Below are 27,518 nucleotides of genomic sequence, written 5' to 3' on the forward strand. Positions count from 1 at the left end.
CAGTATAGAGGTAATATTACTTGAATTAGAAGAACATCTGTTAGATTACAATGTGTAATAATGTATATATTTGTTTGTTCATGTCTGTTTATCTATTGTGTGGAGTGTTGGTTTAACTTGGAGAGCTGAAGAGAAACACGATCAAATTAATTAGTTTGAGTGAAAACAGTGAAAAAACAAAACTGTGGAACATCTTTCAGGCTTCATATGGGTTAGGTTGGACCGTTGGAGTTACATCATGTTTCATATGAGAGAGACAGACAGACAGACAGACAGACAGACAGACAGACAGACAGACAGACAGACAGACAGACAGATAGATAGATACCTGAACAGATCACCTCCAGTCTATCCACAGAATGAACAGCCTGCATCGTTACACACTCCTTCAGTGACGATTCAGATCCAACACAGGAAGATGTAATCCACCACACAGGTTGACGTGTAGAACCAGACCTCCATTTGTAGTCAACAGCAGAGCTACAGCCCAGCTGTCGACACACCACAGACGATGACTGGAGGTTCCAGTTAGATGTAAAATCAGCCGCTGGTTTCCACTCTCGCTGGTGTCTCACTTCGAGTTTACCAGTACAGAGACTGGTTCCTTCCACCAACCTGACATCATCAGACTCTGTACAGACAATATAATATCCAGTAAAAAGGTAATATTACTTTGATTATAAGGAAAACTAAAATCAGCTTACAATGTTGCGTAGTTGTCTGTTCTTGTTTTATTTACCCATTGTGTGGACTGTTGGATTAACTGCTGAAGAGAAACATGATCAAATGAATGAGTTTGAGTGTAACAGTAGATGGTTCCTGTCTAGCAGTACATCAGTGTGAGTTAACATGTTCAGTTGGGGGTGTATACTATTGTTGACCTATGAAATACTTTAAAATATAATTTAGGGATTTAGCAGACGCATTTAATGCAGAGCATACAAACATACAAACTCTCTCTGGAGACAGAGAGAGAGAGAGAGAGAGAGAGAGAGAGAGAGATTTTAGTTCACTTACACTGAACATCTAGAGCGTGTGGAGGTGACCTCTGGGATCCATGTGTGTTTGTGGCCTGACAGAAGTATCGTCCAGCGTCTTCAGGAGACACATTGTCCTTCACCAGCTGAGGACCAGTGGAGATAGAGGCGATTCCTCCGTCTCTGTACCAGGTGTAGGTGTCTACGGGTGGCTTGGCTTCACTGCTGCAGGTCAGAGTCACCGTGCTGCCCTCAACAACGCCTCCTGGTGGACTCGCTGATACTGAGGGCTTTGGAGGGTCTGTGGAGGAATAAACATTGATGCACTCAAATAACAGTTGGCTGTGTATACAGCGTTTTACACTAGGAATGAACACTAACAATGATTAATGTATGAATAATGTGGTGTCTAACATTACATCACCTTTGGTTAACCCATTCTGACCGGGCACCCATTTTGGTGTTGGCATCATGTTATGCTTTAGCTATTGAAAAATAGCAGATCTACAAGCTCATATCGCGCCACCGAGTGGCGCGATACGAGCTTGTAGGTCTGCTATTTTTGAAAAATCGACAGAACGACTGACATTTTTAGAATCTGATCTCGGGTCAGAATGGGTTATTCAGACCAGTGTGTGTCCAGTGGAAACCTCGTATGAATCTGATCTCAGGTCAGAATGGGTTAAAATAATAAAACACTGGACACTAACGTAATCAATAATGAACGTGATCTAAAATAACTATTTTATATAATTTATTATAGGTGTAGATCGGCTATTTTCACAATGTTTATCTATGGAACTGAGTCAAACTAACTGTAATGGCTACAATGCCAAGTGCTTGCCAGGTTGGGGGTGTATATGTAGATTGTCAGGTTGGGGGTGTACACTACTGACGATGGTCAGGTTGGGGGTGTACACTACTGACGACTGTCAGGTTGGGGGTGTACACTATTGTAGATTGTCAGGTTGGGGGTGTAAACTATTGTAGATTGTCAGGTTGGGGTAGAACGAAAGAATGACCGAAGGATGACCGAAATAATAAGGTCACGAATACAAGCAGCCGAAATGATTTTTCTTTGACGGGTGGCTGGCATCTCCCTTAGAGATAGGGTGAGAAGTTCAGTTACACGAGAGAGACTCGGAGTAGAACCGCGGCTCCTTCGCCTGGAAAGGAGCCAGTTTAGGTGGTTCGGGCATCTGGTTAGGATGCCTCTCGGGTGTCTCCCTAGGGAGGTCCTCGACGCACGTCCCACTGGGAGGAGACCCCGGGGCAGACCAAGGCGCAGTTGGAGGAAATACATTGACCAACTGGCCTTGGAACGTCTCGGAATCCCCCAGGAGGAAGTCACTAATGTTGCTCTGGAGAGGGAAGTCTGGAGCACTCTGGTGGAGCTGTTGTCCCCGTGACCCGACTACGGAGAAGCGGTTGAAGATGGATGGATGGATGTTGGGGTAGGGGCATACGATATTGATGTAGCTCTGGATTGGTGGATTTGAACCACTGGTGCTGCAGGTGAAATGGACTGAGCTTCCTTTGAGAACATCAAATCTACGCTGCCTCCTCACAGATTGGTCAAACCATGGATGTTCTGTTCTAGTTGATTGATTGATTGTTTATTATGTTTGTACACAATGACAAAAATAAACACATAATAAAATGCTGTTGTTTTGTTGTCAATTTAGTTCACTTACACTGAACATCTAGAGCGTGTGGAGGTGACCTCTGGGATCCATGTGTGTTTGTGGCCTGACAGAAGTATCGTCCAGCGTCTTCAGGAGACACATTGTCCTTCACCAGCTGAGGACCAGTGGAGATAGAGGCGATTCTTCCGTCTCTGTACCAGGTGTAGGTGTCTACGGGTGGCTTGGCTTCACTGCTGCAGGTCAGAGTCACCGTGCTGCCCTCAACAACGCCTCCTGGTGGACTCGCTGATACTGAGGGCTTTTCTGGAGGGTCTGTGGAGGAATAAACATTGATGCACTCAAATAACAGTGGGCTGTGTATACAGCATTTTACACTAGGAATGAACACTAACAATGATTAATGTATGAATAATGTGGTGTCTAACATTACATCACCTTTGGTTAAAATAATAAAACACTGGACACTAACGTAATCAATAATGAACGTGATCTAAAATAACTATATAATATCATTTATTATAGGTGTAGATCGGCTATTTTCACAATGTTTATCTATGGAACTGAGTCAAACTAACTGTAATGGCTACAATGCCAAGTGCTTGCCAGGTTGGGGGTGTATACTACTGTAGATTGTCAGGTTGGGGGTGTACACTACTGACGATGGTCAGGTTGGGGGTGTACACTACTGACGATGGTCAGGTTGGGGGTGTACACTATTGTAGATTGTCAGGTTGGGGGTGTATACTATTGTAGATTGTCAGGTTGGGGTAGAACGAAAGAATGACCGAAGGATGACCGAAATAATAAGGTCACGAATACAAGCTGCGATTATTATTTTTTTTGACGGGTGGCTGACATCTCCCTTAGAGATAGGGTGAGAAGTTCAGTTACACGAGAGAGACTCGGAGTAGAACTGCTGCTCCTTCGCCTGGAAAGAAGCCAGTTTAGGTGGTTCGGGCATCTGGTTAGGATGCCTCTCGGGTGTCTCCCTAGGGAGGTCCTCGACGCACGTCCCACTGGGAGGAGACCCCGGGGCAGACCAAGGCGCAGTTGGAGGAAATACATTGACCAACTGGCCTTGGAACATCTCGAAATCCCCCAGGAGGAAGTCACTAATGTTGCTCTGGAGAGGGAAGTCTGGAGCACTCTGGTGGAGCTGTTGTCCCCGTGACCTGACTACGGAGAAGCGGTTGAAGATGGATGGATGGATGTTGGGGTAGGGGCATAGGATATTGATGTAGCTCTGGATTGGTGGATTTGAACCACTGGTGCTGCAGGTGAAATGGACTGAGCTTCCTTTGAGAACATCAAATCTACGCTGCATCCTCAAAGATTGGTCAAAACATGGATGTTCTGTTCTAGTTGATTGATTGATTGTTCATTATGTTTTTACACAATGACAAAAATAAACACATAATAAAATGCTGTTGTTTTGTTGTCTGTGAAAAACTATCAAATATTTTAAAATACAAACATTTAGTTCACTTACACTGAACATCTAGAGCGTGTGGAGGTGACCTCTGGGATCCATGTGTGTTTGTGGCCTGACAGAAGTATCGTCCAGCGTCTGCAGGAGACACATTGTCCTTCACCAGCTGAGGACCAGTGGAGATAGAGGCGACTCCTCCGTCTCTGTACCAGGTGTAGGTGTCTACGGGTGGCTTGGCTTCACTGCTGCAGGTCAGAGTCACCGTGCTGCCCTCAACAACGCCTCCTGGTGGACTCGCTGATACTGAGGGCTTTTCTGGAGGGTCTGTGGAGGAATAAACATTGATGCACTCAAATAACAGTGGGCTGTGTATACAGCATTTTACACTAGGAATGAACACTAACAATGATTAATGTATGAATAATGTGGTGTCTAACATTACATCACCTTTGGTTAAAATAATAAAACACTGGACACTAACGTAATCAATAATGAACGTGATCTAAAATAACTATATAATATCATTTATTATAGGTGTAGATCGGCTATTTTCACAATGTTTATCTATGGAACTGAGTCAAACTAACTGTAATGGCTATAATGCCAAGTGCTTGCCAGGTTGGGGGTGTATACTACTGTAGATTGTCAGGTTGGGGGTGTACACTACTGACGATGGTCAGGTTGGGGGTGTACACTACTGACGATGGTCAGGTTGGGGGTGTACACTATTGTAGATTGTCAGGTTGGGGGTGTATACTATTGTAGATTGTCAGGTTGGGGTAGAACGAAAGAATGACCGAAGGATGACCGAAATAATAAGGTCACGAATACAAGCTGCGATTATTATTTTTTTTGACGGGTGGCTGACATCTCCCTTAGAGATAGGGTGAGAAGTTCAGTTACACGAGAGAGACTCGGAGTAGAACTGCTGCTCCTTCGCCTGGAAAGAAGCCAGTTTAGGTGGTTCGGGCATCTGGTTAGGATGCCTCTCGGGTGTCTCCCTAGGGAGGTCCTCGACGCACGTCCCACTGGGAGGAGACCCCGGGGCAGACCAAGGCGCAGTTGGAGGAAATACATTGACCAACTGGCCTTGGAACATCTCGAAATCCCCCAGGAGGAAGTCACTAATGTTGCTCTGGAGAGGGAAGTCTGGAGCACTCTGGTGGAGCTGTTGTCCCCGTGACCTGACTACGGAGAAGCGGTTGAAGATGGATGGATGGATGTTGGGGTAGGGGCATAGGATATTGATGTAGCTCTGGATTGGTGGATTTGAACCACTGGTGCTGCAGGTGAAATGGACTGAGCTTCCTTTGAGAACATCAAATCTACGCTGCATCCTCAAAGATTGGTCAAAACATGGATGTTCTGTTCTAGTTGATTGATTGATTGTTCATTATGTTTTTACACAATGACAAAAATAAACACATAATAAAATGCTGTTGTTTTGTTGTCTGTGAAAAACTATCAAATATTTTAAAATACAAACATTTAGTTCACTTACACTGAACATCTAGAGCGTGTGGAGGTGACCTCTGGGATCCATGTGTGTTTGTGGCCTGACAGAAGTATCGTCCAGCGTCTGCAGGAGACACATTGTCCTTCACCAGCTGAGGACCAGTGGAGATAGAGGCGACTCCTCCGTCTCTGTACCAGGTGTAGGTGTCTATGGGTGGCTTGGCTTCACTGCTGCAGGTCAGAGTCACCGTGCTGCCCTCAACAACGCCTCCTGGTGGACTCGCTGATACTGAGGGCTTTTCTGGAGGGTCTGTGGAGGAATAAACATTGATGCACTCAAATAACAGTGGGCTGTGTATACAGCATTTTACACTAGGAATGAACACTAACAATGATTAATGTATGAATAATGTGGTGTCTAACATTACATCACCTTTGGTTAAAATAATAAAACACTGGACACTAACGTAATCAATAATGAACGTGATCTAAAATAACTATATAATATCATTTATTATAGGTGTAGATCGGCTATTTTCACAATGTTTATCTATGGAACTGAGTCAAACTAACTGTAATGGCTATAATGCCAAGTGCTTGCCAGGTTGGGGGTGTATACTACTGTAGATTGTCAGGTTGGGGGTGTACACTACTGACGATGGTCAGGTTGGGGGTGTACACTACTGACGATGGTCAGGTTGGGGGTGTACACTATTGTAGATTGTCAGGTTGGGGGTGTATACTATTGTAGATTGTCAGGTTGGGGTAGAACGAAAGAATGACCGAAGGATGACCGAAATAATAAGGTCACGAATACAAGCTGCGATTATTTATTTTTTTGACGGGTGGCTGACATCTCCCTTAGAGATAGGGTGAGAAGTTCAGTTACACGAGAGAGACTCGGAGTAGAACTGCTGCTCCTTCGCCTGGAAAGAAGCCAGTTTAGGTGGTTCGGGCATCTGGTTAGGATGCCTCTCGGGTGTCTCCCTAGGGAGGTCCTCGACGCACGTCCCACTGGGAGGAGACCCCGGGGCAGACCAAGGCGCAGTTGGAGGAAATACATTGACCAACTGGCCTTGGAACGTCTCGGAATCCCCCAGGAGGAAGTCACTAATGTTGCTCTGGAGAGGGAAGTCTGGAGCACTCTGGTGGAGCTGTTGTCCCCGTGACCCGACTACGGAGAAGCGGTTGAAGATGGATGGATGGATGTTGGGGTAGGGGCATACGATATTGATGTAGCTCTGGATTGGTGGATTTGAACCACTGGTGCTGCAGGTGAAATGGACTGAGCTTCCTTTGAGAACATCAAATCTACGCTGCATCCTCACAGATTGGTCAAACCATGGATGTTCTGTTCTAGTTGATTGATTGATTGTTTATTATGTTTGTACACAATGACAAAAATAAACACATAATAAAATGCTGTTGTTTTGTTGTCAATTTAGTTCACTTACACTGAACATCTAGAGCGTGTGGAGGTGACCTCTGGGATCCATGTGTGTTTGTGGCCTGACAGAAGTATCGTCCAGCGTCTTCAGGAGACACATTGTCCTTCACCAGCTGAGGACCAGTGGAGATAGAGGCGATTCTTCCGTCTCTGTACCAGGTGTAGGTGTCTACGGGTGGCTTGGCTTCACTGCTGCAGGTCAGAGTCACCGTGCTGCCCTCAACAACGCCTCCTGGTGGACTCGCTGATACTGAGGGCTTTTCTGGAGGGTCTGTGGAGGAATAAACATTGATGCACTCAAATAACAGTGGGCTGTGTATACAGCATTTTACACTAGGAATGAACACTAACAATGATTAATGTATGAATAATGTGGTGTCTAACATTACATCACCTTTGGTTAAAATAATAAAACACAGGACACTAACGTAATCAATAATGAACGTGATCTAAAATAACTATATAATATCATTTATTATAGGTGTAGATCGGCTATTTTCACAATGTTTATCTATGGAACTGAGTCAAACTAACTGTAATGGCTACAATGCCAAGTGCTTGCCAGGTTGGGGGTGTATACTACTGTAGATTGTCAGGTTGGGGGTGTACACTACTGACGATGGTCAGGTTGGGGGTGTACACTACTGACGATGGTCAGGTTGGGGGTGTACACTATTGTAGATTGTCAGGTTGGGGGTGTATACTATTGTAGATTGTCAGGTTGGGGTAGAACGAAAGAATGACCGAAGGATGACCGAAATAATAAGGTCACGAATACAAGCTGCGATTTTTTTTTTTTTTGACGGGTGGCTGACATCTCCCTTAGAGATAGGGTGAGAAGTTCAGTTACACGAGAGAGACTCGGAGTAGAACTGCTGCTCCTTCGCCTGGAAAGAAGCCAGTTTAGGTGGTTCGGGCATCTGGTTAGGATGCCTCTCGGGTGTCTCCCTAGGGAGGTCCTCGACGCACGTCCCACTGGGAGGAGACCCCGGGGCAGACCAAGGCGCAGTTGGAGGAAATACATTGACCAACTGGCCTTGGAACGTCTCGGAATCCCCCAGGAGGAAGTCACTAATGTTGCTCTGGAGAGGGAAGTCTGGAGCACTCTGGTGGAGCTGTTGTCCCCGTGACCCGACTACGGAGAAGCGGTTGAAGATGGATGGATGGATGTTGGGGTAGGGGCATACGATATTGATGTAGCTCTGGATTGGTGGATTTGAACCACTGGTGCTGCAGGTGAAATGGACTGAGCTTCCTTTGAGAACATCAAATCTACGCTGCATCCTCACAGATTGGTCAAACCATGGATGTTCTGTTCTAGTTGATTGATTGATTGTTTATGATGTTTGTACACAATGACAAAAATAAACACATAATAAAATGCTGTTGTTTTGTTGTCAATTTAGTTCACTTACACTGAACATCTAGAGCGTGTGGAGGTGACCTCTGGGATCCATGTGTGTTTGTGGCCTGACAGAAGTATCGTCCAGCGTCTTCAGGAGACACATTGTCCTTCACCAGCTGAGGACCAGTGGAGATAGAGGCGATTCTTCCGTCTCTGTACCAGGTGTAGGTGTCTACGGGTGGCTTGGCTTCACTGCTGCAGGTCAGAGTCACCGTGCTGCCCTCAACAACGCCTCCTGGTGGACTCGCTGATACTGAGGGCTTTTCTGGAGGGTCTGTGGAGGAATAAACATTGATGCACTCAAATAACAGTGGGCTGTGTATACAGCATTTTACACTAGGAATGAACACTAACAATGATTAATGTATGAATAATGTGGTGTCTAACATTACATCACCTTTGGTTAAAATAATAAAACACAGGACACTAACGTAATCAATAATGAACGTGATCTAAAATAACTATATAATATCATTTATTATAGGTGTAGATCGGCTATTTTCACAATGTTTATCTATGGAACTGAGTCAAACTAACTGTAATGGCTACAATGCCAAGTGCTTGCCAGGTTGGGGGTGTATACTACTGTAGATTGTCAGGTTGGGGGTGTACACTACTGACGATGGTCAGGTTGGGGGTGTACACTACTGACGATGGTCAGGTTGGGGGTGTACACTATTGTAGATTGTCAGGTTGGGGGTGTATACTATTGTAGATTGTCAGGTTGGGGTAGAACGAAAGAATGACCGAAGGATGACCGAAATAATAAGGTCACGAATACAAGCTGCGATTTTTTTTTTTTTTGACGGGTGGCTGACATCTCCCTTAGAGATAGGGTGAGAAGTTCAGTTACACGAGAGAGACTCGGAGTAGAACTGCTGCTCCTTCGCCTGGAAAGAAGCCAGTTTAGGTGGTTCGGGCATCTGGTTAGGATGCCTCTCGGGTGTCTCCCTAGGGAGGTCCTCGACGCACGTCCCACTGGGAGGAGACCCCGGGGCAGACCAAGGCGCAGTTGGAGGAAATACATTGACCAACTGGCCTTGGAACGTCTCGGAATCCCCCAGGAGGAAGTCACTAATGTTGCTCTGGAGAGGGAAGTCTGGAGCACTCTGGTGGAGCTGTTGTCCCCGTGACCCGACTACGGAGAAGCGGTTGAAGATGGATGGATGGATGTTGGGGTAGGGGCATACGATATTGATGTAGCTCTGGATTGGTGGATTTGAACCACTGGTGCTGCAGGTGAAATGGACTGAGCTTCCTTTGAGAACATCAAATCTACGCTGCATCCTCACAGATTGGTCAAACCATGGATGTTCTGTTCTAGTTGATTGATTGATTGTTTATTATGTTTGTACACAATGACAAAAATAAACACATAATAAAATGCTGTTGTTTTGTTGTCAATTTAGTTCACTTACACTGAACATCTAGAGCGTGTGGAGGTGACCTCTGGGATCCATGTGTGTTTGTGGCCTGACAGAAGTATCGTCCAGCGTCTTCAGGAGACACATTGTCCTTCACCAGCTGAGGACCAGTGGAGATAGAGGCGATTCTTCCGTCTCTGTACCAGGTGTAGGTGTCTACGGGTGGCTTGGCTTCACTGCTGCAGGTCAGAGTCACCGTGCTGCCCTCAACAACGCCTCCTGGTGGACTCGCTGATACTGAGGGCTTTTCTGGAGGGTCTGTGGAGGAATAAACATTGATGCACTCAAATAACAGTGGGCTGTGTATACAGCATTTTACACTAGGAATGAACACTAACAATGATTAATGTATGAATAATGTGGTGTCTAACATTACATCACCTTTGGTTAAAATAATAAAACACTGGACACTAACGTAATCAATAATGAACGTGATCTAAAATAACTATATAATATCATTTATTATAGGTGTAGATCGGCTATTTTCACAATGTTTATCTATGGAACTGAGTCAAACTAACTGTAATGGCTACAATGCCAAGTGCTTGCCAGGTTGGGGGTGTATACTACTGTAGATTGTCAGGTTGGGGGTGTACACTACTGACGATGGTCAGGTTGGGGGTGTACACTACTGACGATGGTCAGGTTGGGGGTGTACACTATTGTAGATTGTCAGGTTGGGGGTGTATACTATTGTAGATTGTCAGGTTGGGGTAGAACGAAAGAATGACCGAAGGATGACCGAAATAATAAGGTCACGAATACAAGCTGCGATTTTTTTTTTTTTTGACGGGTGGCTGACATCTCCCTTAGAGATAGGGTGAGAAGTTCAGTTACACGAGAGAGACTCGGAGTAGAACTGCTGCTCCTTCGCCTGGAAAGAAGCCAGTTTAGGTGGTTCGGGCATCTGGTTAGGATGCCTCTCGGGCGTCTCCCTAGGGAGGTCCTCGACGCACGTCCCACTGGGAGGAGACCCCGGGGCAGACCAAGGCGCAGTTGGAGGAAATACATTGACCAACTGGCCTTGGAACATCTCGAAATCCCCCAGGAGGAAGTCACTAATGTTGCTCTGGAGAGGGAAGTCTGGAGCACTCTGGTGGAGCTGTTGTCCCCGTGACCTGACTACGGAGAAGCGGTTGAAGATGGATGGATGGATGTTGGGGTAGGGGCATAGGATATTGATGTAGCTCTGGATTGGTGGATTTGAACCACTGGTGCTGCAGGTGAAATGGACTGAGCTTCCTTTGAGAACATCAAATCTACGCTGCATCCTCAAAGATTGGTCAAACCATGGATGTTCTGTTCTAGTTGATTGATTGATTGTTCATTATGTTTTTACACAATGACAAAAATAAACACATAATAAAATGCTGTTGTTTTTTTGTCTGTGAAAAACTATCAAATATTTTAAAATACAAACATTTAGTTCACTTACACTGAACATCTAGAGCGTGTGGAGGTGACCTCTGGGATCCATGTGTGTTTGTGGCCTGACAGAAGTATCGTCCAGCGTCTGCAGGAGACACATTGTCCTTCACCAGCTGAGGACCAGTGGAGATAGAGGCGACTCCTCCGTCTCTGTACCAGGTGTAGGTGTCTACGGGTGGCTTGGCTTCACTGCTGCAGGTCAGAGTCACCGTGCTGCCCTCAACAACGCCTCCTGGTGGACTCGCTGATACTGAGGGCTTTTCTGGAGGGTCTGTGGAGGAATAAACATTGATGCACTCAAATAACAGTGGGCTGTGTATACAGCATTTTACACTAGGAATGAACACTAACAATGATTAATGTATGAATAATGTGGTGTCTAACATTACATCACCTTTGGTTAAAATAATAAAACACTGGACACTAACGTAATCAATAATGAACGTGATCTAAAATAACTATTTTATATCATTTATTATAGGTGTAGATCGGCTATTTTCACAATGTTTATCTATGGAACTGAGTCAAACTAACTGTAATGGCTACAATGCCAAGTGCTTGCCAGGTTGGGGGTGTATACTACTGTAGATTGTCAGGTTGGGGGTGTACACTACTGACGATGGTCAGGTTGGGGGTGTACACTACTGACGACTGTCAGGTTGGGGGTGTACACTATTGTAGATTGTCAGGTTGGGGGTGTAAACTATTGTAGATTGTCAGGTTGGGGTAGAACGAAAGAATGACCGAAGGATGACCGAAATAATAAGGTCACGAATACAAGCAGCCGAAATGATTTTTCTTTGACGGGTGGCTGGCATCTCCCTTAGAGATAGGGTGAGAAGTTCAGTTACACGAGAGAGACTCGGAGTAGAACCGCGGCTCCTTCGCCTGGAAAGGAGCCAGTTTAGGTGGTTCGGGCATCTGGTTAGGATGCCTCTCGGGTGTCTCCCTAGGGAGGTCCTCGACGCACGTCCCACTGGGAGGAGACCCCGGGGCAGACCAAGGCGCAGTTGGAGGAAATACATTGACCAACTGGCCTTGGAACGTCTCGGAATCCCCCAGGAGGAAGTCACTAATGTTGCTCTGGAGAGGGAAGTCTGGAGCACTCTGGTGGAGCTGTTGTCCCCGTGACCCGACTACGGAGAAGCGGTTGAAGATGGATGGATGGATGTTGGGGTAGGGGCATACGATATTGATGTAGCTCTGGATTGGTGGATTTGAACCACTGGTGCTGCAGGTGAAATGGACTGAGCTTCCTTTGAGAACATCAAATCTACGCTGCATCCTCACAGATTGGTCAAACCATGGATGTTCTGTTCTAGTTGATTGATTGATTGTTTATTATGTTTGTACACAATGACAAAAATAAACACATAATAAAATGCTGTTGTTTTGTTGTCAATTTAGTTCACTTACACTGAACATCTAGAGCGTGTGGAGGTGACCTCTGGGATCCATGTGTGTTTGTGGCCTGACAGAAGTATCGTCCAGCGTCTTCAGGAGACACATTGTCCTTCACCAGCTGAGGACCAGTGGAGATAGAGGCGATTCTTCCGTCTCTGTACCAGGTGTAGGTGTCTACGGGTGGCTTGGCTTCACTGCTGCAGGTCAGAGTCACCGTGCTGCCCTCAACAACGCCTCCTGGTGGACTCGCTGATACTGAGGGCTTTTCTGGAGGGTCTGTGGAGGAATAAACATTGATGCACTCAAATAACAGTGGGCTGTGTATACAGCATTTTACACTAGGAATGAACACTAACAATGATTAATGTATGAATAATGTGGTGTCTAACATTACATCACCTTTGGTTAAAATAATAAAACACTGGACACTAACGTAATCAATAATGAACGTGATCTAAAATAACTATATAATATCATTTATTATAGGTGTAGATCGGCTATTTTCACAATGTTTATCTATGGAACTGAGTCAAACTAACTGTAATGGCTACAATGCCAAGTGCTTGCCAGGTTGGGGGTGTATACTACTGTAGATTGTCAGGTTGGGGGTGTACACTACTGACGATGGTCAGGTTGGGGGTGTACACTACTGACGATGGTCAGGTTGGGGGTGTACACTATTGTAGATTGTCAGGTTGGGGGTGTATACTATTGTAGATTGTCAGGTTGGGGTAGAACGAAAGAATGACCGAAGGATGACCGAAATAATAAGGTCACGAATACAAGCTGCGATTTTTATTTTTTTTTGACGGGTGGCTGACATCTCCCTTAGAGATAGGGTGAGAAGTTCAGTTACACGAGAGAGACTCGGAGTAGAACTGCTGCTCCTTCGCCTGGAAAAAAGCCAGTTTAGGTGGTTCGGGCATCTGGTTAGGATGCCTCTCGGGTGTCTCCCTAGGGAGGTCCTCGACGCACGTCCCACTGGGAGGAGACCCCGGGGCAGACCAAGGCGCAGTTGGAGGAAATACATTGACCAACTGGCCTTGGAACGTCTCGGAATCCCCCAGGAGGAAGTCACTAATGTTGCTCTGGAGAGGGAAGTCTGGAGCACTCTGGTGGAGCTGTTGTCCCCGTGACCCGACTACGGAGAAGCGGTTGAAGATGGATGGATGGATGTTGGGGTAGGGGCATACGATATTGATGTAGCTCTGGATTGGTGGATTTGAACCACTGGTGCTGCAGGTGAAATGGACTGAGCTTCCTTTGAGAACATCAAATCTACGCTGCATCCTCACAGATTGGTCAAACCATGGATGTTCTGTTCTAGTTGATTGATTGATTGTTTATTATGTTTGTACACAATGACAAAAATAAACACATAATAAAATGCTGTTGTTTTGTTGTCAATTTAGTTCACTTACACTGAACATCTAGAGCGTGTGGAGGTGACCTCTGGGATCCATGTGTGTTTGTGGCCTGACAGAAGTATCGTCCAGCGTCTTCAGGAGACACATTGTCCTTCACCAGCTGAGGACCAGTGGAGATAGAGGCGATTCTTCCGTCTCTGTACCAGGTGTAGGTGTCTACGGGTGGCTTGGCTTCACTGCTGCAGGTCAGAGTCACCGTGCTGCCCTCAACAACGCCTCCTGGTGGACTCGCTGATACTGAGGGCTTTTCTGGAGGGTCTGTGGAGGAATAAACATTGATGCACTCAAATAACAGTGGGCTGTGTATACAGCATTTTACACTAGGAATGAACACTAACAATGATTAATGTATGAATAATGTGGTGTCTAACATTACATCACCTTTGGTTAAAATAATAAAACACTGGACACTAACGTAATCAATAATGAACGTGATCTAAAATAACTATATAATATCATTTATTATAGGTGTAGATCGGCTATTTTCACAATGTTTATCTATGGAACTGAGTCAAACTAACTGTAATGGCTACAATGCCAAGTGCTTGCCAGGTTGGGGGTGTATACTACTGTAGATTGTCAGGTTGGGGGTGTACACTACTGACGATGGTCAGGTTGGGGGTGTACACTACTGACGATGGTCAGGTTGGGGGTGTACACTATTGTAGATTGTCAGGTTGGGGGTGTATACTATTGTAGATTGTCAGGTTGGGGTAGAACGAAAGAATGACCGAAGGATGACCGAAATAATAAGGTCACGAATACAAGCTGCGATTTTTTTTTTTTTTGACGGGTGGCTGACATCTCCCTTAGAGATAGGGTGAGAAGTTCAGTTACACGAGAGAGACTCGGAGTAGAACTGCTGCTCCTTCGCCTGGAAAGAAGCCAGTTTAGGTGGTTCGGGCATCTGGTTAGGATGCCTCTCGGGCGTCTCCCTAGGGAGGTCCTCGACGCACGTCGCACTGGGAGGAGACCCCGGGGCAGACCAAGGCGCAGTTGGAGGAAATACATTGACCAACTGGCCTTGGAACATCTCGAAATCCCCCAGGAGGAAGTCACTAATGTTGCTCTGGAGAGGGAAGTCTGGAGCACTCTGGTGGAGCTGTTGTCCCCGTGACCTGACTACGGAGAAGCGGTTGAAGATGGATGGATGGATGTTGGGGTAGGGGCATAGGATATTGATGTAGCTCTGGATTGGTGGATTTGAACCACTGGTGCTGCAGGTGAAATGGACTGAGCTTCCTTTGAGAACATCAAATCTACGCTGCATCCTCAAAGATTGGTCAAACCATGGATGTTCTGTTCTAGTTGATTGATTGATTGTTCATTATGTTTTTACACAATGACAAAAATAAACACATAATAAAATGCTGTTGTTTTTTTGTCTGTGAAAAACTATCAAATATTTTAAAATACAAACATTTAGTTCACTTACACTGAACATCTAGAGCGTGTGGAGGTGACCTCTGGGATCCATGTGTGTTTGTGGCCTGACAGAAGTATCGTCCAGCGTCTGCAGGAGACACATTGTCCTTCACCAGCTGAGGACCAGTGGAGATAGAGGCGACTCCTCCGTCTCTGTACCAGGTGTAGGTGTCTACGGGTGGCTTGGCTTCACTGCTGCAGGTCAGAGTCACCGTGCTGCCCTCAACAACGCCTCCTGGTGGACTCGCTGATACTGAGGGCTTTTCTGGAGGGTCTGTGGAGGAATAAACATTGATGCACTCAAATAACAGTGGGCTGTGTATACAGCATTTTACACTAGGAATGAACACTAACAATGATTAATGTATGAATAATGTGGTGTCTAACATTACATCACCTTTGGTTAAAATAATAAAACACTGGACACTAACGTAATCAATAATGAACGTGATCTAAAATAACTATTTTATATCATTTATTATAGGTGTAGATCGGCTATTTTCACAATGTTTATCTATGGAACTGAGTCAAACTAACTGTAATGGCTACAATGCCAAGTGCTTGCCAGGTTGGGGGTGTATACTACTGTAGATTGTCAGGTTGGGGGTGTACACTACTGACGATGGTCAGGTTGGGGGTGTACACTACTGACGACTGTCAGGTTGGGGGTGTACACTATTGTAAATTGTCAGGTTGGGGGTGTAAACTATTGTAGATTGTCAGGTTGGGGTAGAACGAAAGAATGACCGAAGGATGACCGAAATAATAAGGTCACGAATACAAGCAGCCGAAATGATTTTTCTTTGACGGGTGGCTGGCATCTCCCTTAGAGATAGGGTGAGAAGTTCAGTTACACGAGAGAGACTCGGAGTAGAACCGCGGCTCCTTCGCCTGGAAAGGAGCCAGTTTAGGTGGTTCGGGCATCTGTTTAGGATGCCTCTCGGGTGTCTCCCTAGGGAGGTCCTCGACGCACGTCCCACTGGGAGGAGACCCCGGGGCAGACCAAGGCGCAGTTGGAGGAAATACATTGACCAACTGGCCTTGGAACGTCTCGGAATCCCCCAGGAGGAAGTCACTAATGTTGCTCTGGAGAGGGAAGTCTGGAGCACTCTGGTGGAGCTGTTGTCCCCGTGACCCGACTACGGAGAAGCGGTTGAAGATGGATGGATGGATGTTGGGGTAGGGGCATACGATATTGATGTAGCTCTGGATTGGTGGATTTGAACCACTGGTGCTGCAGGTGAAATGGACTGAGCTTCCTTTGAGAACATCAAATCTACGCTGCATCCTCACAGATTGGTCAAACCATGGATGTTCTGTTCTAGTTGATTGATTGATTGTTTATTATGTTTGTACACAATGACAAAAATAAACACATAATAAAATGCTGTTGTTTTGTTGTCAATTTAGTTCACTTACACTGAACATCTAGAGCGTGTGGAGGTGACCTCTGGGATCCATGTGTGTTTGTGGCCTGACAGAAGTATCGTCCAGCGTCTTCAGGAGACACATTGTCCTTCACCAGCTGAGGACCAGTGGAGATAGAGGCGATTCTTCCGTCTCTGTACCAGGTGTAGGTGTCTACGGGTGGCTTGGCTTCACTGCTGCAGGTCAGAGTCACCGTGCTGCCCTCAACAACGCCTCCTGGTGGACTCGCTGATACTGAGGGCTTTTCTGGAGGGTCTGTGGAGGAATAAACATTGATGCACTCAAATAACAGTGGGCTGTGTATACAGCATTTTACACTAGGAATGAACACTAACAATGATTAATGTATGAATAATGTGGTGTCTAACATTACATCACCTTTGGTTAAAATAATAAAACACTGGACACTAACGTAATCAATAATGAACGTGATCTAAAATAACTATATAATATCATTTATTATAGGTGTAGATCGGCTATTTTCACAATGTTTATCTATGGAACTGAGTCAAACTAACTGTAATGGCTACAATGCCAAGTGCTTGCCAGGTTGGGGGTGTATACTACTGTAGATTGTCAGGTTGGGGGTGTACACTACTGACGATGGTCAGGTTGGGGGTGTACACTACTGACGATGGTCAGGTTGGGGGTGTACACTATTGTAGATTGTCAGGTTGGGGGTGTATACTATTGTAGATTGTCAGGTTGGGGTAGAACGAAAGAATGACCGAAGGATGACCGAAATAATAAGGTCACGAATACAAGCTGCGATTTTTTTTTTTTTTGACGGGTGGCTGACATCTCCCTTAGAGATAGGGTGAGAAGTTCAGTTACACGAGAGAGACTCGGAGTAGAACTGCTGCTCCTTCGCCTGGAAAGAAGCCAGTTTAGGTGGTTCGGGCATCTGGTTAGGATGCCTCTCGGGCGTCTCCCTAGGGAGGTCCTCGACGCACGTCGCACTGGGAGGAGACCCCGGGGCAGACCAAGGCGCAGTTGGAGGAAATACATTGACCAACTGGCCTTGGAACATCTCGAAATCCCCCAGGAGGAAGTCACTAATGTTGCTCTGGAGAGGGAAGTCTGGAGCACTCTGGTGGAGCTGTTGTCCCCGTGACCTGACTACGGAGAAGCGGTTGAAGATGGATGGATGGATGTTGGGGTAGGGGCATAGGATATTGATGTAGCTCTGGATTGGTGGATTTGAACCACTGGTGCTGCAGGTGAAATGGACTGAGCTTCCTTTGAGAACATCAAATCTACGCTGCATCCTCAAAGATTGGTCAAACCATGGATGTTCTGTTCTAGTTGATTGATTGATTGTTCATTATGTTTTTACACAATGACAAAAATAAACACATAATAAAATGCTGTTGTTTTTTTGTCTGTGAAAAACTATCAAATATTTTAAAATACAAACATTTAGTTCACTTACACTGAACATCTAGAGCGTGTGGAGGTGACCTCTGGGATCCATGTGTGTTTGTGGCCTGACAGAAGTATCGTCCAGCGTCTGCAGGAGACACATTGTCCTTCACCAGCTGAGGACCAGTGGAGATAGAGGCGACTCCTCCGTCTCTGTACCAGGTGTAGGTGTCTACGGGTGGCTTGGCTTCACTGCTGCAGGTCAGAGTCACCGTGCTGCCCTCAACAACGCCTCCTGGTGGACTCGCTGATACTGAGGGCTTTTCTGGAGGGTCTGTGGAGGAATAAACATTGATGCACTCAAATAACAGTGGGCTGTGTATACAGCATTTTACACTAGGAATGAACACTAACAATGATTAATGTATGAATAATGTGGTGTCTAACATTACATCACCTTTGGTTAAAATAATAAAACACTGGACACTAACGTAATCAATAATGAACGTGATCTAAAATAACTATTTTATATCATTTATTATAGGTGTAGATCGGCTATTTTCACAATGTTTATCTATGGAACTGAGTCAAACTAACTGTAATGGCTACAATGCCAAGTGCTTGCCAGGTTGGGGGTGTATACTACTGTAGATTGTCAGGTTGGGGGTGTACACTACTGACGATGGTCAGGTTGGGGGTGTACACTACTGACGACTGTCAGGTTGGGGGTGTACACTATTGTAGATTGTCAGGTTGGGGGTGTAAACTATTGTAGATTGTCAGGTTGGGGTAGAACGAAAGAATGACCGAAGGATGACCGAAATAATAAGGTCACGAATACAAGCAGCCGAAATGATTTTTCTTTGACGGGTGGCTGGCATCTCCCTTAGAGATAGGGTGAGAAGTTCAGTTACACGAGAGAGACTCGGAGTAGAACCGCGGCTCCTTCGCCTGGAAAGGAGCCAGTTTAGGTGGTTCGGGCATCTGTTTAGGATGCCTCTCGGGTGTCTCCCTAGGGAGGTCCTCGACGCACGTCCCACTGGGAGGAGACCCCGGGGCAGACCAAGGCGCAGTTGGAGGAAATACATTGACCAACTGGCCTTGGAACGTCTCGGAATCCCCCAGGAGGAAGTCACTAATGTTGCTCTGGAGAGGGAAGTCTGGAGCACTCTGGTGGAGCTGTTGTCCCCGTGACCCGACTACGGAGAAGCGGTTGAAGATGGATGGATGGATGTTGGGGTAGGGGCATACGATATTGATGTAGCTCTGGATTGGTGGATTTGAACCACTGGTGCTGCAGGTGAAATGGACTGAGCTTCCTTTGAGAACATCAAATCTACGCTGCATCCTCAAAGATTGGTCAAACCATGGATGTTCTGTTCTAGTTGATTGATTGATTGTTTATTATGTTTGTACACAATGACAAAAATAAACACATAATAAAATGCTGTTGTTTTGTTGTCAATTTAGTTCACTTACACTGAACATCTAGAGCGTGTGGAGGTGACCTCTGGGATCCATGTGTGTTTGTGGCCTGACAGAAGTATCGTCCAGCGTCTTCAGGAGACACATTGTCCTTCACCAGCTGAGGACCAGTGGAGATAGAGGCGATTCTTCCGTCTCTGTACCAGGTGTAGGTGTCTACGGGTGGCTTGGCTTCACTGCTGCAGGTCAGAGTCACCGTGCTGCCCTCAACAACGCCTCCTGGTGGACTCGCTGATACTGAGGGCTTTTCTGGAGGGTCTGTGGAGGAATAAACATTGATGCACTCAAATAACAGTGGGCTGTGTATACAGCATTTTACACTAGGAATGAACACTAACAATGATTAATGTATGAATAATGTGGTGTCTAACATTACATCACCTTTGGTTAAAATAATAAAACACTGGACACTAACGTAATCAATAATGAACGTGATCTAAAATAACTATATAATATCATTTATTATAGGTGTAGATCGGCTATTTTCACAATGTTTATCTATGGAACTGAGTCAAACTAACTGTAATGGCTACAATGCCAAGTGCTTGCCAGGTTGGGGGTGTATACTACTGTAGATTGTCAGGTTGGGGGTGTACACTACTGACGATGGTCAGGTTGGGGGTGTACACTACTGACGATGGTCAGGTTGGGGGTGTACACTATTGTAGATTGTCAGGTTGGGGGTGTATACTATTGTAGATTGTCAGGTTGGGGTAGAACGAAAGAATGACCGAAGGATGACCGAAATAATAAGGTCACGAATACAAGCTGCGATTATTATTTTTTTTGACGGGTGGCTGACATCTCCCTTAGAGATAGGGTGAGAAGTTCAGTTACACGAGAGAGACTCGGAGTAGAACTGCTGCTCCTTCGCCTGGAAAGAAGCCAGTTTAGGTGGTTCGGGCATCTGGTTAGGATGCCTCTCGGGCGTCTCCCTAGGGAGGTCCTCGACGCACGTCCCACTGGGAGGAGACCCCGGGGCAGACCAAGGCGCAGTTGGAGGAAATACATTGACCAACTGGCCTTGGAACATCTCGAAATCCCCCAGGAGGAAGTCACTAATGTTGCTCTGGAGAGGGAAGTCTGGAGCACTCTGGTGGAGCTGTTGTCCCCGTGACCTGACTACGGAGAAGCGGTTGAAGATGGATGGATGGATGTTGGGGTAGGGGCATAGGATATTGATGTAGCTCTGGATTGGTGGATTTGAACCACTGGTGCTGCAGGTGAAATGGACTGAGCTTCCTTTGAGAACATCAAATCTACGCTGCATCCTCAAAGATTGGTCAAACCATGGATGTTCTGTTCTAGTTGATTGATTGATTGTTCATTATGTTTTTACACAATGACAAAAATAAACACATAATAAAATGCTGTTGTTTTGTTGTCTGTGAAAAACTATCAAATATTTTAAAATACAAACATTTAGTTCACTTACACTGAACATCTAGAGCGTGTGGAGGTGACCTCTGGGATCCATGTGTGTTTGTGGCCTGACAGAAGTATCGTCCAGCGTCTGCAGGAGACACATTGTCCTTCACCAGCTGAGGACCAGTGGAGATAGAGGCGACTCCTCCGTCTCTGTACCAGGTGTAGGTGTCTACGGGTGGCTTGGCTTCACTGCTGCAGGTCAGAGTCACCGTGCTGCCCTCAACAACGCCTCCTGGTGGACTCGCTGATACTGAGGGCTTTTCTGGAGGGTCTGTGGAGGAATAAACATTGATGCACTCAAATAACAGTGGGCTGTGTATACAGCATTTTACACTAGGAATGAACACTAACAATGATTAATGTATGAATAATGTCACCTTTGGTTAAAATAATAAAACACTGGACACTGGACTGGATTATAGTCCAAAATAGAGTAAACCTACCCTAATAATAGTTTAATGTTTTCGTATTTGTTATTCTTACTGTTGTAGTATAGTGTTCTGATACTTGGTACTGTGTTCGGATATGTACTTGTATGTATGGTGTACTGCCTGCCTGAATGGTAACATAAGAGTGGAGCTGTGTTAGAGCTGAAGGCCGCTGCTGGCAGGCAATGATTGTGATGTCTAGTCTGTGACGTCATTAGGACATGAAGTATCCAAACTATATATGCTGCTGTAAGTGGAATAAACCTTGTGAACGTTTTGATGTGACCAAGTCTCGTGTCATGTTAATCTTCTCCCGGGCCGGCCTGTCTGTCTGTCCGCCGCCGAACCATGGAAATGCCAACCGGGTCGTCACACACCAGAACCAGACGAGGGTCCAATACGTAGAATACAGTTGATCATAACAAATGGTGTCAGTTTAGTGGGACCAGATGCAGGAGGTGAGTCACTTCATATTTTACTCTTCATCTAGAGAAAAAGTGCCTCTCCTCTTGCCTGGTAACATGTAGGTTATGATGCAGGGTTTACCTTAGTTAAACCTTGTCTTTTTGTTGTTCCCACATGTAGTACATGCTTCCAAATTTCACTGATATAGACCCGATTAATTTAACATTTAAGTGACTTATACAGTTTTTGGTTTTTTTTGTGACGTGACAGAGTTAAGAGATAAGACTGTTTGGGTTCAAGCAGCAATATGGTTAGAGTCCATATATAAGCCTAATGAGGTTCATTAGCAAAAGACTGCGTAGTTAGATACGCGCAGCAATATGGTTAGAGTCCATATTTAGCCTGACGTTTGGTACGCCAGCAGTGATTATTACACTTTCCTTGTAGAGGTCAGTGGCCTCAGTGATGCATCGCAGCTGAGGTTATAAGCCGGATGAATAGCCTACTTTGTCCGCACAACAGCTGTGAGTATACGCTGCAGTCTGTTGTTTTTATAAATCTGTTAGATGTTGTCTAACAGGGTACGTCTGTGAGATAAGCGTACTAAGCCTGTGGTGTGTTTCCCACAGCAAACTTTAGTTACACTCTGGTCATAGTCAAAAGTCACTGCTAGATTTAGCTACCAATTTCAAGGTAGCAGAGATAAGGGCTGGTGTGTGAACAGACATCGTTTGAGCATTCCATGTGGTTGTTCATTCTTTTGTGTTGTGTGTATTTGTCTTGTCGCAAATGGAAAGTCAAAGTTAAGCTACCCCCAGAAAGAGGGGTGGACATGTGCAAGTAATGTGACGTTGTGTTTCCCAGTCACGATTTGAGAATACACCATGTCCACAGTCATGCCATGATGATATTGAAGCGGGCATATAAGAGTGGTATAACGTGTTATCTCTGAAGTGTTTCATATAACACTGGCATGCTGCTGAGCTACACCCTGCTGAATTGAGTTGAATGTTTGTCATTACAAAGTTAAAACAACCCCTAACCTAAGGGGGCTGAAGGATTGAATAAGTGAAATATTAATCAGTATTCAGTGAGACAGGGGTAGATAAAAGGCAGTAGAAGCCGCTAGATATGGTGTTTATATAAATCAAATACAAGTGGATCTGGAGAATCATGTGTAAAATGTACCTTGTATGGCAGAAATATAGTAATCTAATGATTGATTAGTGTAAAGTGTCTATTTAGCCTGCCATGTGAGCTGGAAGAGTCATTACACCAAAACGTACTCGAAAGAAAAGGAATGCCTTAAAGTAAGGACCAGAAGCGCATATAAAGTTCTGAGAAAGCTGTAAGCGTTTTTGGTTGGTAGAGCCCGTTAGCGTTTTTGGTTGGTAGAGCCCGTTAGAGACGAGTATTCATCTTTTCTGAGCAACGGGCCATACTCTCGCGCAATGGACGGGAGAGCGCAGACGCTGAGGCGTATCCATGGTAGCCTGTTGATACTTTTCGCCAGCACACTGAAGCCTTATCAGAAGAGAGAAGCTATCTCTTTTCTCACTGAAAAAAAAAAAAAAAAACTTCCCCCACAGTCAGAGAGAATCACTCCCTCACGAATCCAAGGTAATAGCAACAGGACGGGAGAGCGCAGAGGCTTGCGTAACCATAGCAATTTGGTGACCTGGCACCAGCACACTGAGGCCATAAGAGAGCTGTTGGTCTTATCTGTGGAATGCGTGAGGAGTACATGTACTCTGTTGGGGTGTGAGTGAGCCTATGTGTGTGCGAGCCAAGGTCGTATGGAATAGACCCTTCATTATGCCAAGTTAGGAGACTGAATGGAATTCAGTCAAGATATTAAATGGGACAAATGAAAACATATTATAGCCATAAACATAATGCCACGACATGTAGGATCTAAATGTAATATTCCCAAGAGCACTAAATATACCTGCAGTAAAAGAAAGTTGGACTGGTAGTTCTGGTGACTTGACAGAGTTTGGAAAAAAAGACTGTGTTTCACGCAGCAGTATGGTATAGCACAGCAGCTGAAAGTTGTCCCTGCTGTGTTTGGTTCATTTAATCTGTTAGATGTTTCTAACGGGGTACGTCTGTAATACAGGGATATCACAGATTGCGTACTAAGCCTGTGGTGTGTTTTCTCACAGCAAACTTTGGTTACACTCTGATCATTTGTATTAAAAAGTCACGGTAGATAGAACAGATTAAGTGACCCAACTGAAGTGTTCAGTAGAGAACTAAAAAGGGCAGTTGAACTTGAAGTACATTTACTTCAAGTTTAAGTAGTATGTATCAAGAAATGTAAGCTAATACAGGAAGGAAAATTAGTCATTATTCCGTTATAATGCAGTAATTGGTGGAGTTCCAGTCAAAATACAATCATTAGACAGCTTTTTAGGTTGCACCAAATCCATGATCCCAAATTTAGTGTCCCATATGGAGGGGGGTGTGTTGAATATGAATCAGACAGGCCTGAAGCATAAGCATTTTACCAAAACTAGAGTCCATAATGGAATTGACTCAGGTAAGACAGGATATATTTTAAGCGAGTCAGCCTGGGAGGCCAGGTCAGATTCAAGATGTGTCAGCCTGAGGTCAGTTCATTATGCTAGGTGCAGTCAAAGCACTCCATGTGTGTACATTTCTCATACAACTACACACACAAACACACTAAAAGGAAGTGTAAAGGTTAGTCAACATTTATGTCCAAATTACAAACATGTTAGTAAAACTGCCACATTCAAAAGAAAGCCTAAGTGGTATTAGAAATGTTTAGCCTTCCCATTTTTGTCACATCTAAAAGCTGAATCAGCCCAGCACCCAGCCATCACCCACCCAGCCGGGGATGGGTGAACTCCATGCTGAAAGTCAATGTGAGAATATGGTCCTGTCCTTTTTGTGCCAAGAGAGCGGTTTTGGCACTGAACTTTGGGGACATGGGGTTCGGGGGGTGTCATGCGATGGTTTGTGTGTTGAGCACACACGCGATTGAACTGAACAATGAACCTGGACCTTTTCTTTTTGTACTAAGAGAGGAAGCAGAATGACATTTTGTGGAGTTTTACCACTGAACATTTCTTTGCACTGAACTTGGGAGTGTTTTGTGCCGGGGGGACACATTGATGTCATGCGTTTTTTGTGTGTTGAGACCACACTAAATTGAACAATGTTGTTTTTGCATGCCACTTCTGCATCACGTGACTACAGGCAGGGTTGGAGGTCATATCTACAGCAACAGCGGAGAACGATGTGAAATGGGAAGATTAAATATTTATTATTACCAGTTTTATGATGGAATTAGGCAAAGTGTGGCAAAGTTTTTTTTTCACATTTAGAGGTAGAACAGCTCAGAGGCACAGACTAATGTGCACACATGCACACACGCACGCACACAGAAAGATAGACAACAGGGTGTGTTTGGTCTAGGAAGAAGTGCCTGTTCAAAGGGAGGTACGCGCGTACGTGTGTGCATCAGGGTAGATTTGACATTTTTAGTTGTATTTAAAGGTCAATAAGCCAAGAATTTCATGACTTAAAGATATAGTGCTAATTCATCCTTTAGCCCAGAAGTGTTGGTGCAATTTATAAGCTCAGCTGTAATCCATTTGGAAGGGAACTCCAATAATAAAATAAAATATAAAACCAATACTGTATAGATCCTAGGCCCAGTCAATAGTGAATTACAAGTAAGTGTGTCTCATTGGGTTAGACCAACTTTAGTCCTATAAAGTCTGAATAAGTATGTGCAAATGTGAACACTAAGGACAATAGAAAAGTTTAAATTATGACCACAACATGTGGACAATAGACAGTGTTTTAAATGTAATGCAGTGCTGCAGCACAGCACACACCTTATATATATAACATATACCGGTAGGTCCCATTCAGTAGATACACCTGTGAAGGAGCGGGTATATGCTCACGGATAATCGATCTGCTACAGACGATTTTGTTATGGTGTTTTGGGACAATGTTATGGTAAGGTTAGACAAAATAGGGGTGCAAGTTTGTGTAGTAAGATAGTCAGTGCACTAATCTAGTCATCAGGCCTGAAATAATTTGTATTAAACACTAAGTGTGGTTAGGAAAAAATCCAAGTCGAGTTTATTAATCACCAAGTTCAAGTTGTTAGGGTAACCCCAGAAGCGATGCTCAGCAGAGTAGGCTGTAGAGTAGGCTGAACGGGCGCTTCTTGTCAACCTACAACATGGACGCATGTTTTGTGGGAGGAGTGAGAGAAGGGTGCGTATTCGGTTCAAATAAATAAAGGATTTAAATGAAGTGTGATTCAGCATAGAAAAGGCCAAATTATGAAAGGTCCGTCAAGCTATAAAGGACCAGGGAAAGAATATGGTCAAAAGAGTCTGAGGTATGGACTGGTGTGTGTGAATTGTTCATTAGATATTTTAGGGGGGTCCACCATGTGTAGTCCATATAATATTCTGTGGTAAAACTACGTTGTGTTTCACAAGCGTGTTTAAGAGTGGACTGTCTAACCCCTAACCCTAATATATTTCTATTTTCACAGAAACACACAGGAATGCAGTCATGCTGAACCAGGATCTGCGTCAGGCTGAATAACTATCATTCATGTTTCTATCTCCCCAAACGCCATTTTTGATGAAATGTGTCTGGTTAATTGTGTTGCAAGAGGGCAAATACAAATTTTATTTGCATGTGCAAGTGTGACGCAAATGGTCTGAAAGTATTAACAATTAACCCATAACAATTGAGTGTCTGTGCTTGGTGTCTTGTTGTGGTAAAGAGAAGGCCCTGTGGTTTATCTATTGTTGTGAGAACACAGAGAGCTCTGTAGAAATTGTTTACACAGAGCAGGTGGCCAGAGCAGGTGGGCAGACACGAGGCGGAGGTGCAGGAAGCACCAGTATCAGGGGTCATTCATGTAAGTATTAGACACGTCACATGCTCAAAAATACACATTTAGAAATTTTAATTGTATGATTATTCCCCTTGGATGGGGGATTGATTGATTGGCGGAATATGGATGAAGTAAAACCAATATGGTATTAGAAGCTCCCAAGCACACACACAGTATGCGTGTGTATCTTTGTTTTGTTTGGGGGGGGGGGGGGAACCCAGTGCTGTTCAGTTTTGTCCACAGGAGACGGACAGCAGACGGAAAAATACAGAAATTGAGTGGGTTTCCAGCCCCAGTACGGGTATCACCAGGTCCAGAAGGCCTAAGCGTTCAGCCGGGGAAGGGAGATCGCCTCGGGCATAGAACAGCAACCAGGGCCCGACCAAGGGTCTGACAGCAGGGCCAGACCACGGCCTACAGCAGGACCATCACATCGCCACTACGGCCTACAGCAGACCAGCATGACGGTACTGCAGACCCCCGGTAGGTCTGCAAGGGGGCCAGACCAGCCACCGGACGCAGGCCGCGTCCTGCAAGGGTCTGCATCTGTCGGGTGACTCGTGTCACGGGCCAGGAGGGTCTGTGTCGGCCCAGACCACAGTGACGCAAGTGTGCCAT

General features: G+C 45.1%; 1 protein-coding gene across 1 annotated transcript; it reads right to left on the reverse strand.

The window, feature by feature from the left end:
* Window positions 1-1,009: 1,009 nt before the first annotated feature.
* Window positions 1,010-27,518, reverse strand: LOC308320779 (sialoadhesin-like; the record flags this gene model as incomplete). The annotated part of the gene is made up of 16 exons (XM_080771447.1): window positions 1,010-1,278; window positions 2,672-2,935; window positions 4,113-4,376; window positions 5,554-5,817; window positions 6,962-7,225; window positions 8,370-8,633; window positions 9,778-10,041; window positions 11,219-11,482; window positions 12,628-12,891; window positions 14,037-14,300; window positions 15,478-15,741; window positions 16,887-17,150; window positions 18,328-18,591; window positions 19,737-20,000; window positions 21,178-21,441; window positions 27,407-27,518. The coding sequence occupies 16 exons, from the start codon at window positions 27,516-27,518 to the stop codon at window positions 1,010-1,012; spliced, it is 4,077 nt and encodes a 1,358-aa protein (XP_080627573.1).

The sequence above is a fragment of the Protomyctophum bolini genome (genome assembly GCF_963924005.1).
Source record: "Protomyctophum bolini genome assembly, chromosome: 1".
NCBI lineage: Eukaryota > Metazoa > Chordata > Actinopteri > Myctophiformes > Myctophidae > Protomyctophum > Protomyctophum bolini.